Source organism: Onychostruthus taczanowskii, unplaced genomic scaffold (genome assembly GCF_017590055.1).
Source record: "Onychostruthus taczanowskii isolate IOZ18803 unplaced genomic scaffold, ASM1759005v1 scaffold17, whole genome shotgun sequence".
Taxonomy (NCBI): Eukaryota; Metazoa; Chordata; class Aves; order Passeriformes; family Passeridae; genus Onychostruthus; species Onychostruthus taczanowskii.
In genome coordinates, this window is record NW_024498906.1 from 2,541,656 (window position 1) to 2,555,955 (window position 14,300).

Consider the following 14,300-nt stretch of genomic DNA (forward strand, 5'->3'; position numbering starts at 1 on the left):
CGCAGCCCCCGCGCATATAGGGCCGCTCCGCCGCTCGGGCCGCGCCGCCGCCGCCGCTCCAGGCATGGCACAGGGCTCTACCTCACTATGGCAGCAGCAGCGCGGCACAGCACCCTGGACTTCCTGCTCGGCGCCACAGGTAACCGGGCTCGAAGACGGCGAGGGGGCGCGCACCTTCCCCACCCCACCCGCCCCGTTGCGTGTCTCGCCGGGGCCGCCGTGGATGAGGCCCGCGCGGGCGCCGCCTCCCCCTCCGGCCCTTTCCCCGGCGTTCCCGCCGTGCCGTGTTTGTCCCCGGTACCCGCCTCTGTTCCTGGGCAGGCGGGCGGCCCGCTGCGGCCTCCTGCCCAGAGCCCGCCGCGGCGGGGGCTGGGCCCAGGCGGACGTGCGGGTTCCCCCGCGGCGACTCCGGGCGCCTCAGGGCGCGCTTTCCCCGCGGGGGTAGCGGGCCGGGCGGGAGGCGCCGAACCGCAGGGCCGGAGGGAGGGAAGGAGACCTTGGCTGTTGGCGGGCGGCGGGGCCGGGGCACCCCCGAGGCGCTGCGGCTGCACCGCGCTTGAGGCGGGTGCGACGAACCGGGCTGGCGGCTGCCGCCGAGCGAGGCGGGAGTGCGGTGACACTGCGGTGCTGCTCGAAGCTGGTGGAGAACGCGATTAACTCAGGGCTGTGGCAGGGCCTGACCCCGCGGGTATCTGCAGGGGGCACGTTCGGGCCGGGGAGCTGCGGCGACAACCACGTTTCCCGGCGGCCGAGCCGGGTGGAAAGGTTTGATGGGGGAAGGGGGGAGCTGCCGTGGGCGCCAAAGCGCCTCGCCGAGTGCTGAGCCAGGCCGCGGGCTCGGTGTGGCCTCCCGGCACCCGCCCCTGGGCCGGCCTGGCCCCTGTGTCGAACCCCTTTCTCCCTCCCAGTTTGGTGTGAAGGCAGTTCGCTGCATCTGCAGACAAAATCTTTTAAAAGCTTGTTTTGAGAAAGAGATTTCTGACCACAGGGGCTTTGCTGCGAGCTGTGCCCTTTGTGGCATTGCTGCATGTGCACTTCGGAGAGCCGGGAGCAGGAAGGGGAAGGTGTTACTGCAGTTCTCCAAGAGCGTTCTTTGGGATAGTGCGCTGTGGTTTTCACACGGAAAACCTTTCAGTTTCCCTTTTCCACGGAGTTTGTTTCAGGGTGGGTTAGCCACTCTAATGGTGACCTAATGGCAAATGAGATAGTCCTGCTATTTTCCTTGCACCTTGTGCTTGACTAATCTAGTATGAGCAGAATTGGTAAACTAGGCTAGTGCAAAAAGTATAGAAACCAACCAGCCCCCACAATGGCCTCTTTGTCACTGTAGTTCTCTGAACTACCATGGGTTCAGGAGTTACAGCAACAATTGGCTTCTGCATAAGGTCAGAATTGCCAGGGATAAAGTAGGTGCTTTACCTATGGTTTATTTATTGAGAACAAACCATAGGTATGTTAGCTCCTCATGATATAAAAAACAATGCTGTTAATTAGAGAATGTGGTAAGGACCTTAATAATGGCTTTGATTTTAGGTAGGCTTTTCCACTTGCCTTTACTTTTGAGGGCAATGTTTGCATCATCGTCTGGCCGAGATGGATATACCTAAATGGGGATGGGTTGATGGACCCACTGTAGAAATGTTGCTGTGTACATCAAAGGAAGGAAGAAGCCTTCTTACATTTGTCTCAGCGAAACGGACATCTTCAGTGAGACATGAAGAACTTTTAGCTGTGGCAGCTCAGTACTGTTGGTTTGTACTTCTTATGTGGAGTTTTTCCTCTCATCTAGTGTTTATGGTCCGAAGCACAAAGTGTCATCTAAATAGAAAAAACTGGTGAATGTGCATGTGTAGTTTGTGTTACAGGAGTTAAACCTTATAGCTTAATCATAGATTGTCAACTAATTGAGTTTTTTTCCTCCAAGTTAGCTGGATAGTTAGATTTCTGAATGGTCTGGAATGCTATGAAATGGCATTTAGTAAAATTAAATGTGTCGTGTTTGACCTTCAGATCTTGTGAGGATAGCATGTTTTTTGTAGGTCTCAGCTAAAGCTGTTGCATCTTTCCTTATGGAGAAGGCAGAATCTGTAAACTTGGTAAATGCACACTCCTTTTTCCTCAAAACATTAACTGTGTCCTTGTTTTTGACAAATGTGTGTTTTTGTATAGGTATTAATATAACAAGTTGCCAGCTTATCATGTGGGGGTTAAAAGGGACCTTAAAGTGTTACCTACTTCCAAGTTCTCTGCTGTGGGCTAGGTCAAGTTACACTGAACCACATCCAGCCCGGCCTTGAACACTTTCAGGGAGGTGGTATCCACAGCTTCTCTGGGCAGTCTGTCCCAGTGCTTCACCCCCCACAGTAAAGAATTTTTTCCTAATATCTAACCAAACCCTGTTCTCTTCCAGTTTGAAGCCATTCCCCCTTGTCACTCCAGGCTCTTTTTCAAACGTTTCTCTTCAGCTTTAAGTTCCCTTCAGGTAAACTGGACAATTCCAGTTCTCTCAACCTTTCCTTGTAGGGGAGATTCTCCATGTCTCTGAACATCTTGAACTTGATCATCTCTGGACTTGAGCAGGTCTGTGCTGGGACCCCAGAGCTGGAGGCAGCACTGCAGGTGGGGTCTCACCAGAGCAGAGAGGCAGAATTCCCTTCCTCACCCTGCTGCCCTCAGTGCTTTGGGTCCAGCCCAGGACACTTTTGGTTTTCTGGGCTGCAAATGTCTGTTGCTGGGTCATGTCCAGCCTCTCACCCACCAGCAGCCCCAAGTCCTGCTGGGCAGGGCTACTCTTGATCTGTTCATCCGCAGACTGTTGATACAAGGAGCTGCCCAGAGCTGGGTGCAGCCCCTTGCACTTGGTCTTGTTAGACCTCATGAGATTCCCATGAGCCACTTCTCAAGCTTGTCCAGATCCATTTAGATGCCCTCCCATGCTTCAGGTGTGGCAACCATACCACTCTGCTTGGTGTCATCTGTAACTGATCTTTGTCTAGGTCATTAATGAAGGTACTAAATAACTGGTCCCAGTATGGACCCCTGAGAGGCACTTCTTGTTTCTGATGTCCATTGGAATTCTGAGCCACTGACCATGACCCTCTGGATGTGACTGTCCAACGATTTACTTATGCACCAAACAGTTCACCCACTGAGGCCAGCTCTCGCCAATTTAGAGAGAAGGATGTTGTGGGGGATCATGTCAAAGTCCAGATAATGGCATCTGTACTTTATAGTAAGGTTGGACAGTAGTTTGTTTCATTGCAATGCATCTTGCAATAACTGTACATGGTAATGGTGGGTTTTTTTTTTAAGAATCTGCTTGGTCTGAGTCATTTTACATGGTTGAAATAATCTGTATATGTTTCTCACTGTTCACTTTTAACATAGCAGCTATCCAAAGGCATCGCTGTAATTGTCTACCATCAAGACTGAAGATGATTATAAAGGCTAAGATGTTAATAGTTCTCTGGGATCTGTTTATCACTTTGTTCTCTGATGTGTGTCTCTTGTCTTTATCCTCAGTCTTCTGAGGTTCTCTGTGAGTGAAGGATGGAAGCTGTCCTTGTTGCTGACAGAGAAAAGATCTGCAGGACAGAGCTCTGCATGAGGAAGATGGGATTTTGTCACGTGTTAATACTCGTGCAGCTGTTAGCAACTGCTTGTGCTGCAGAATGGGGTGGATTCTGGTGGGTTGTTCTCACTGGCTGACTTGCTTGGCATGTCACAAACCCTTCCAACAGCCCTGGTTTCTTCAGGCAGTCCGGTTGTCTTGGAGTATTGTACTCTGGAGCTTGTCATGTACATTCTTCAGGACTCAGATGTACTCAGCAAGAATTGTAAGACTGATAACTCTTATGTAGCCATTTCTTAGTGTTTGCAGTCATCACTTCCATGAGGTTGTTGGAATTGCCAGCAATGTCAATAAAAACGTTGGTCTGGAGAGTTAAACAGGTCCTCTTGCGTTGGTGTGAGATGGAGGACCACAGTATTGCCTTGGGAATGGGGTTGTATGAGATGATTAAAGCCATGCACATCTACTAAAAGCTGCCAGTTTTTTTCAAACTTTTCAGTAATTTTTTTTGTGTACTACAAAATTTGTATACTATTAAAAAAAAGACCCTTTTGCCTGTCCATGTGCTGTCCTTGTCTTTTTTTGTGTAGTAGAAAAATCTATATACTATTAATAAAAAAGGCCTTTTTGCCTGTCCTTGTAACTATTTCCTCTAATTAGGCACCTCATTAGTTTTTTAGGAATAGCCAGTTAAAAATATAGGCAGGAGTGATAGCTGGATAGCACAGCCTGAGTTTCAGAGCTGGTTAAATTAGCAACTCTACAGCTCAGCTCTTTGAACAGAAGTATTTTACTTATCTGTGACCCTGGAGATAAACAGACAGCTTTAGCAGGCAAACAGCATAGTGTTCCCTATCCTAAAATATAAGAATACTATTTTAGCATTTACAGAAGTGGACACAGCTTGCTGGGCTTCTTTAATTGGTGCACAGAAAACTTTAGTTGTGGTCTTTTTGTTAGCCAGAAGAGATGAATTTGAGACTCCTCGAGTTACTGAGTTTGAGGGTTTTATTATGAGGGTATATACATATTTGATGCTTATACCTGTACAGAGTTGATTTTAGATTTGCTGTATGTTATAAATCTGCTTGCAAATGGGAGTTTTTCCATCCATGCATGAATGTGTCAACAAATTCACAAACATGTGAATGTCAAACGTGTTTTCTTGGTTGTTGAGTATTGAACTGATGGATGTTCTTCAGGTTCCTCTAAGGGTGGGAGGAGGGATAATATGAAGAGATTTTGATATGAAGAGATCTCTTGTGAGATTTGGTTTCTTGGCTTCAGAAAGTTGTTTTGAAAGGCAAATTAGTTGGAAATCAGTTTGAATTGTCTCCATGTTTGCTGTTTGGGATTATTGCTGGAGGATTATAAATAGTGAATGGTACAGTGGCACAAACAACTGTGCCTGTAATACTGAGGGCCAGGGCACAGATAAGGGAGCTGGTGGAGGAGAGCAGTGATTACCTGAGCTGGACCAGTTACTAAAACCAATGCTTAGGAAGCTCTTGGGTTAATTACACACTCTGGGAATGCTGGGGTTGGAGAGAGTGCAGGTAGGGCAGTGCTTGAATTTAAGAAAAATTTTAAGTGAATGTGTGTGTGCACATGATCTGGTTTTCCTCTGATTAATGTTTTTAAGGAGCTAGAGAGAAGGGAATGACCTTTTGTAGACTGAGCATCCTCTGTCAGTAGCTTGCTTCCCTGTCTGCAGGGTTGGGTCCACTGCTCAATTTTGACACTGCAGGGGGGGAAAATCTTAACTATCAGGTGTTCTGATTACCTTCCTAAATATTCTTTCAGTATTGAAGTTTTTACTTAGGCTATCAAATTGTTAAATATTTGAGCTGAATGCAGTTAAAATAATGTTTTCATTCTTGTCTTTGTTTGGATTGGAACTCTTAGTGTTCTTCATGGAGCAGCACCAAAGTTTTATGTGCTTATTTTTCACTGTGTTGGTCTGAACTTTTGAAGGGTGGAAGACTTAACAAGGTTTAAGTTTTACACCTTCTAAAAGCTTTTTTGTTGAGTTTTCTTACTTTAAGAACTAATTAAGAACATGGTTTTCTGAAAGGGTAATCTCCTGGGAAGAGGAGTGTTTAGGGGAACTAAATACTGTGGGATGGGGGGATTGGGGGATGCTGCATTGGCTCTTTCTTACTACTGTCTCTGAAATCTCTGCCCTAACTTCTACCTGGGTAAAGACTGCATGAGTTCAGTTGCTTGTGTTTTGAGCTGTGTCTTGCTGTAGTAAAGACAATTTGGAACTGGTGCTGGTTTGCTTTATTTAGCAGATAATCAACGGTTCTAGATGTTGAATCATTGTTCAGCCCATACTAAGTGTGGAAGTAGCAGAGAATGCAGGAAGAGATGACTGGCATTGAAAACTTGATATTTTTCTTGAGAACTTGTGGTTTCTTTCTCAAGTAAGTCAATCTTGTGTATGAAGGAGCAAGAAGATGTCAAGTTCAGTATTAGTCTAAGCCTAAGGTTATAAATAAAACTCATGAATAAAAGATTTGAGCACTTACCTATATAGAGAGTTACTTTTAATTTGATGTTCTCTGGTGGTTGCTTTTGTTCTCTGATGTACTAGAGATGCTAAGGCTTTGTTTTTTCCTGTGAGACAGATTTTGCTTTTGTGGCTGGAGCTGGCTGCAGTTAGCTGTAAAAACATGTTAAGTATATTTGAACTTCTTGTGAGGGAATGGTATCTCTGATCCTTATAACTAAATTTGACTGGTTCTGTCAAGCATTGGATTGTCTCAAGTGCTGAAACATCTGATTGCAGTGATAACATGCAGATGACAGGCTTATCTCCTTACCTTATTGATTTATGGTATGTGAACAAAATTTGCTGACTCCTTAGCTATGATCTGTATGTGAAGACCATGTAAATAAGGATTAGACAAGACTTAGATGTCTCTGGAGCTTGCAACTGTGTTATCAACCTTTGCTAAAGGTGTGTTTGCAGCTGCAGTTCAGGAATGGGTCTGTTCTGGTTGTGTTTCCTTAGCAGCCTCCATGAGTGGTGTGGGCTCAGCCTGTGCCTTTGTCTGGGCTGTTGTGAGCTGAGCCCTGCAGGTCTCCCCAGTCTAGTTCTGGCAGGCCTGGACCAAGAACTGGCCTGCTGAGTGTCAGAGCACAAATGGGGCTTGTCAGGAGGTGTTAATACAGGTATTAATAGCTTTCCATTTTTAGCAGTAACGACTGCTATGAACTCATTGTCTGCTTTTGTTGGTTTCTAGTTTTGATGATTAAAATACTTTATGACTGGAACTCTGAAAATATAATTATCTGACTCTCCAGCATGATGTCAAGTTCTCAATGGCTGCTTGCTCAGACATGAAGGAACTGTCACCTGCAAAGGTGAGGGCTAACAGTGTGGGAGATGTTTGTTGTGAGGCTCGTGGTTTGAGGCTGTAGAGCAAATTCTTGCTGGAAATGAAGACTGCTTTTGACACATCAGTATTTCCCATTTCAGATACATTTCTCTGATCATGCCTCTTAAATATCAAAATCCTTGAAAGGAGAGGAAAGTATCTAGGACAAGGGCTGTGCTAAGTATTTTTTCTAGAAGATGGTCAGGTCATAGATGATTAAAGTGGCTTGGAAGATGTAAGTGACCAGAAGAGCTGATATTATTTGGACTTGCTGAAGTTCTGTTACCAAATGTGTTTTCTTCTCTACAGCTTTTTTTTTTTTTTTTTTTTTTCTTTGTGTGTGGAAGGGCTACAGATATTTCAATAGATGCTAAGGTTTAAAATGTGAACAGTCTTTGTATGCCAGTTGGTGGGCTTCAGTTGTATGTTACTGGGAGACAAATGAAGTTTAAGGCTTTGAAACTACGTTTGTTGATAATAAGGCTCAAGACAAGGTCTGTGTTGTTTTGGGATTTTTTGGAGTTACCAGAGAATTGCTTTGTGATCTGTTGTGCACATTTCCAGAAGACAGGCATTTAAAAAGTTAACTGTAGAAGGATGCCATATCATTACTAACTGCAATTAGATGCCAGATATAGGAGAATACTTTTAAAGCATATATTTAATTAAAAATAGAGAAATAATTTGTAAATGTCAGAGTGAATGGGGGAGACTCTACTAGTGATTGAAAATATGGTCCCTAATGTGCTTTCAGACATGATGGTCTTCTAAAATTTTGCCAAAAACTAACAAGGGAAAACCCCTCTTACAGGTCTCTGTGGGGGATTCTTTTTAGTTTTTCATAATATATTGTTCTGGAGGAATCATCTTGAGTGAGCCTTCAGATATTGATGAATCCACAAGCACCAATCCAGAGGCACCCTGTAGTTGCACAGTAAATTAGATTTTTGATAGCCCTAATACAGCAAATCAAGTAGAGGAAGGGTGAAGGAATAACTTATTTTTAGTATGTTTATTCCATTATGGAAATGGATAGATCTCATAGACCTATATTTGCTGAAAACTTGAGATCTTCTGTGGAATTCTCCCTTGATATTGATTGGGGACCTAATACAAAGGTGGTGGTAGTGCAGGGGAAGAGAGTGTGTTGAATTCTCCTTTTGGTAGCTGGGTATTGTTAATGCTTTGAGAGCTCATTCTGATCACGGTTGTTTTACCCACAATTTCCTAAAGGAACCTTGGATGCACAGAGAGACTCCTATTGGCTTTGGTGATCTCATGGAAGTGCCAGTAAGTTCATGCACTTGCTGATGTGACACAGTATAGCTGGGTTTGCCCAGATTCATTTTGTAGGCCATATTCACTATATGCAGCTTAAAAATAGGAGTGGGGGAGGTGTTCTGTGGAAACCTTTGGAAAAAGCAGCCTTCTACACCTAACCCTGTGTAATACATAATGCAATAGAGAGTGTACTAGGAAACTTGATGATCTGTTTTCTCATGGACGAATGAGTAGTAGATGACTATTTCCACCTGCTGCTCCCTTAAGCCTTGTGCCATACATGATTTATTGACTTCTGTGTCTAAGTCAACATAATGAGGATGGTCCTCATGGGTGCAAAGTGATTGAAAGGAGTAATTTTGGTATCATTTTCTGCTTCCTGCTGTTTTCTTCTTTTGCATAGCTGGCAAGGACAAAACAAAGGATTTTTCTTGTATATGTGTTCTGATGGGAGAATTTGAACTTAATACCCAGAAGGTGTGTGTCGCTAAAGCCAGTTGTTATTCATTTGCATCTGTTAACATGTCAGGAAAAAGTGATCTGCTTTGTTCTGGGCAGTTATGAAAGCAGGGGTCATGGGGTGTACTTGCAGGGTGTACTTTCATTCTTGTGAGGCGTGGGGTTATTTTGTTGTTGGAGGACAAGGCTCAGCTTAGGCAACTTTTGGCATTCTGACTTTAGTTAAGCCTGCCATATTGCTGTGAAAACTTCTCTACATAGTCTGTTTCAAACACCAGTGTGATCTGCTCTCTCGTTTTCCATGCAGGCAGATCCTTTTAACTAGCACAAAAGAATTAAAAATCCAAAGTTTTCTAGTTCTAAGAAAAAGATTGCCGTGCAGGAGTTGATGACTAAGTGATAACAACTTATCTGCAAATTGTTATGTACTGCTCCACCTGGTCACATACAATGGAGAGGGAGACCTAGGAGGAGGAAGCAGCTGTTAACTTTCCATAGACTGTTGTGACTTTTAGCTTTTTTTTTGGTTTTTATTTCTGTTTTTCCAAGTGCTAAAAAAAATCTAGGACATGGCAAATACATGGGAGCCTGAAGCTTCTCCTTGGCTCTGGATTTTTAAAGGTTATGAACAATTTGCTCACCAGACATTTCTGCTGCCCACCTCCTAATTCTGCAGTTTTTTCATGGTTGAGATTGAGATACAATATTGACATTGGAAAAACATCTTGGATCAGTCTGTGAATGAGAGATTCCCTGTACACCTGTGAGCCTGAGGACACTATTTCCAGTAAGAGGTGGTGGTGGAGGGGGCCACCAGTTTGACTGTGGTGAGCTGAATGCCAGAGCAGTCAGGTGTGCATCTGCAGCAGGTTGGAGGCACCCCCTCCTGCTGCTCTTCTTGAACTGCCCCTGGACCCCAGCTGCCTAGAAATGAATCTCTTCTGTCAGGTGTGTTCCCTTCATCACTAGTGTGTGGTGCCCTCCCACCCTGTCTCTGTATTTCCTTTTCCTGTTAAGATTTTTGAAGAATTGGAGTTGATAGCTAGAGTGCCTATGTGCAAGGATATCAGACTTGCAAAACACAAGGATTTATTATGTTCAAACAACCTAAACAGCTCTGAACTGAAACAGTCTGCCAGCAGTTCAGGTTGCTATTTACTGTTAGCATATTCTGCATCTTGATTCCTAATGTTGCTAATTCTTTAATGTATTCTTAATGAAGCACTTAGTTTGGTTTGTTTTCTTCACCTTTCTCTACTGAATATTTAGCTGCCAAGGGAAAATACATCAGTTGCAGAATCATATGTGAGTGTTTTGATGTGTTTTATTGTTTTGGTTATGCTATATTCTCACTTGCTAGAATAAATTATTGAAAATCAGGGTAAGAAAAATTAGAAGTTGGAAATGGGGTGGATATTTTCAAATGAGAGTTCATCTGTTCCCATAGCTTACTGAAATTTTGTTGGTTGTAGGGCTTAATCCAAAATATTTTTAGAGATAGTCTGGCTCAATAGCAGATGATTCCAACACTGAGCTCAAGTGTCAGGGTGGAACTAGCTGGTGTTGTGCATGGGGCCAGACTTGATGCTTACAGCAACTCTGGACTTTGCTCTCGTGTTCACAGATTTGTCAATTACTGCTTAGCTGTGCAAATTCAGGGGAACATCTGCAACTGCTGCAAGTCTTCAGACGTGCTGGGATTAGAAAACGTTCGGGCTAAACTGGGCATTAACTCTCCTGAAAAAGACATATATTTCAAATCCTATACATAGTAGGTTTTGTTCCTGCTCTCTAAAGTTGGAACTCTGGGCATTTTTCATTACTTCTGGCAAATAATTATCAAATGCCTAAATCAGTATTTTGTATTTGGTATCCCGAGTTTGTTTCTTTTGTTCCTGAATAACAAAAAAAAGGTAATGACTACTTGAATAAACATTTGGATGTAGATTCAAAGGTGTTCTGTTGTTTTAATCACCATTGTCCGATTTGCTTATCAATGCTTGATAAGAGCATATCTGAACTTGGAGTGAGGTGGTGACAAGTGGATTTGGGTGAGACATCCTGAGATCACTGAAATTTCCTGATGCCTTCAAGCAACCACTTAAGGCCTCAAACATGTTATAAGGGAATCTCCAACTTAGGAGGATTAATTAGCCCTCCAAGGCAAATCTTGTGTGGTAGAACTAAAAGGATACCTGGTGAAAGAGCATATTGTTGTTTTAATTTCCTAAAGTTAATAGCATAATAGGGAGAGCTTAATCAAGCTTGTGCCTTGGTTCTTAGCAAAGAACTGTGGCTGAGTGATGAGCTGTATGAGAGGGGTTGATCTGTTCATGGAGCAGAAAAATATCAGTGATGATTTGTCCTGCAGTGTCTGCCAAGATGCACCTAGCAGGATTCCTTAAAGCTGTTGAAAACAGGCTGAATGTGTTATGAGTACTTCCGTTTTTCAGTCTCTTTGCCATTTGCTGTCTTGCAGAAGCTGCAGAAGTGGTTTGGGGGTTGGTTGGACACTGGTTCAGTTTGGGTCTCATGTCATTTTACTCTTGGCCCTTGGAGGGTATGGCATGCATTACTAAACAGGGTTTTTAATGTTTTTGTGGTGGTGGCTTAAGGGGTAAATGGTGGAAGTAGGTATTTGTTTTGAAAAAGGTGGAGAAGGTAAAGGGAATTGGGCAAGGAAGCAAATGCTACTGAGAAAGTGGGGACTACATGTCTGAAGTGACAGAAATTCTTCGTGAATGTACTGGCATTGGAGCAGCTGCTCTTACCTTCTCCAAAAACGGCTGATGCCTGCCAGAAGCTGCAAGTTCAAAGTGAGCCTTGCAAAGTTCCCTTGCCAGTGCAAGGCAGAGATTAGAACCTGTTTAAGAACTGTGGCTCATAGTTATGACCCTATTTATCTATTCTTTTGATGTCTGAAAAACATGTTGGTTTGATTACTGGCCCACTTATTACTGCTGTAACCATGGTTACTGGACAGACAACCTGTGTACTCTGAGCCTTCTTGCCTGTGCCATGGCAGAACCTGACACTGGATAGGAAGTCTAAAATCTTACTGGTACAGACAATGTGTATTTTTACAGAAAGGTAGGGGAAGGAAGAAGTTTCATGATGATAGTGGACTGTGGTGTTTCATCAGTGGTGCTCCTGACTAAGAAGGAACCAGCAGTTAATTCACCGTGGTCTAGCAGAGTTTAATTTTGTTTGTTCTATTTGGCTTTAGTTTGCAAAATGGAGTTGAGTGAGATTTAGAAGGTGAAAAATAAATCTATCTCAGAACATGCATTGAGATCACATACAATGAGCAGTAAGCAAAGCCTTCCGACTTCTATTAAATATCCTTGGCTACTGGGGAATTGGTGTGCTCTTGATTTTGCTTGAAGGAAAGTAAATATCAGTCACTTTAGTCCTTCTGGTTGAAGCATTCAGGGGTAATTCAAGTCTGGGGTTTATGGATGGGCAAACATAAGTTTCAAGCAATCAGATTTTTCGCTTAGTCTGCTGTGGAGTTGGGTAGAGATGATTGAGGAACCTTGATTTATTTGGTATGGATCTTTTTTTGAGTTCTTTGTAGCTTGTACAACTCCATTTTATCCTGGAAACTATTGCTGATTATGTCTGCTGGCTACCTTTACTGGCTTCCAATGTATATGCATTTTGGGAGCAGGGGTAAAACAAAATGAGTACCTTGGGAATAACTCTTGAAGAAAGTCACAATGGGGAGGATTGTGTCTGTGCTGAAGCATTTGGTTGTAAACTGTCTCCATACTAAGTCGGTGTCAGGTGGTTTCTCTGGTAGAGATACTAAATCCTGGTTACATTGTTGCCATACTGCGTGACCATAGTGACTTAGTTCTGTGTTTTGTGAAGTGGAAGTGATGCTACTTGCTTTCCAGGGACAGCCTGTAGATTGATGTTTTGTTAGGTCTCCTCACTGACACTGGTGTGATGAGTCTTTCCAATTGTGTTCCTGTTCTGCTAAGTGCAATTTTAGGAGCATCCTCCCCTAATTCACCTTGTCAACTCCAAAATAAATGGGCAAAGCTTGCAACTTGTTTTTGGGACACTTGTTTGAAGAAACTAAAATTGTTCATTAAAGCTATGTTGTGGGTAAGACAACCCCCACAAAACTGTACAGCAAACTTGAGACTTCTAAACTTAGCATATTCTGACTGAAGAAATATCTTTATGGACAGATTATCAGCTTGCTTTTGAAGCTAGTTGTACCAGCGTAATGTCAGTTATTTCCAATGAGTTTTTGTGTGCTCTTCTGAGAGTTCTTTTCCATAATATCATGAAGATTTCAACTGGGGACTTGCTCTGGCCTGGATGTTAGAAAAAAGGGTGTTTGTGTAGGGGTAGGGTGAATAGGTTAGTCTTCAATGCCTTTGTAGTTATCCAGTATTACAGCTTAACTTTTTTTGAGGTTTCTTGTCAGTGCTGTGGGGTTTTTTGGGATTGCTGTTTGTGTGTTAAGCGATTTTAAAAGTAATTATATGATTAAAGACTTGTGTGGAGTGTGGTATAGAATATGATCAATAGTAGCTGGAATAAAACTACTCTGATTGAATCCATCGTAGATAACTATTTTTGCTCAGGTGTGAAAACCGATTTAAAGTTGTTTGGATACCCATGCACTGAGAAATATCTCTAGGTAGATGAGGATGGACAGAAGACAAGATACATGAAAGAGTGTTCAAATGGTACTTACAGAAAAATTAATCCAGGCTTCCAGGAAAAAATTTCCAGCCTCTAAAAAAAGGCAGAAGTAACTTGAGTGGAAAATCCTCACTGATTATTTTTTCTCTCTTAATCTTGCAGCTGATTGTAATGCCGTTCTTAAAGCTCTACAGCCCATTTTTCAGGAGCAGGGAATGACAGAAACAGTTCATAACTGGGAAGACCATGGTTATTTAGTAACCTACATCAAAAAAAATGGCAGGTGAGTGGATTTTCTTTTGATTATGTCCCTGGTGTCCTTCCTTAAAGTATTTATTTCTCCCTCTCTTGGACCTCCTGTAGTGTTGATGGGGCACGCTATCCTTTTATCAGCTTTGTGTATGAAGTAGTTGTGATAAAGCAGAATATTATTTCTAATCTGGACTATGTCATCTTGCAGTTTGGATATCAGGAGGTTGAACTGTTCAGTCTGGTCTGTACCATAGAATGATGCCTTGGTCCCAGCACTAGTCCTTCCATATGAAGGAAACTCAAGTCAGTTCAGTATATTTGTAATTTTCTGACCATTAAATATGTCTAAACGTGTTGGAGTCTAACCTTAGCATGTGAGCAATGACAACTTTGTGTCTGTCTCCATTTACATGCTGTTGTATGCTTCAAATTCTCAAGCAGCTTCAGAGGTAATTAACAGCATGATAAGGGTGGTTGGTGTCATTAGTGACACAAAAGCTGAGTCTGCTGGGACAAACTGATAAACAAAACTACATTCACTTTATTTCCAGATGCTGCTTCCACAGTTGATTATGGTATACATTAATCTGGTCTATTTATAAGTAACTACCATGGTTTTATTGCACTAAATTTCTTTATTGTTATTCAGTTACCTGTTCTTAACATAATTGTGGCAGTTGCTGCTTTCGGGT

General features: G+C 42.8%; 1 protein-coding gene across 2 annotated transcripts in view; it reads left to right on the forward strand.

Annotated features, from left to right (window-relative positions):
* The first annotated feature begins 6 nt into the window (after positions 1-6).
* Positions 7-14,300, forward strand: part of SMS (spermine synthase) — a 43,760-nt gene continuing 29,466 nt past the window's right edge. Inside the window, exons 1-2 of one of the 2 annotated variants that reach the window (XM_041399874.1) lie at positions 7-139; positions 13,519-13,639. In XM_041399874.1, the coding sequence (XP_041255808.1) occupies positions 88-139; positions 13,519-13,639 (173 nt within the window). In that variant the 5' untranslated portion in view covers positions 7-87. Of the gene's footprint in view, positions 140-386; positions 766-13,518; positions 13,640-14,300 lie in introns of those variants that run through there. The other variant, XM_041399875.1, reaches the window with a different exon arrangement.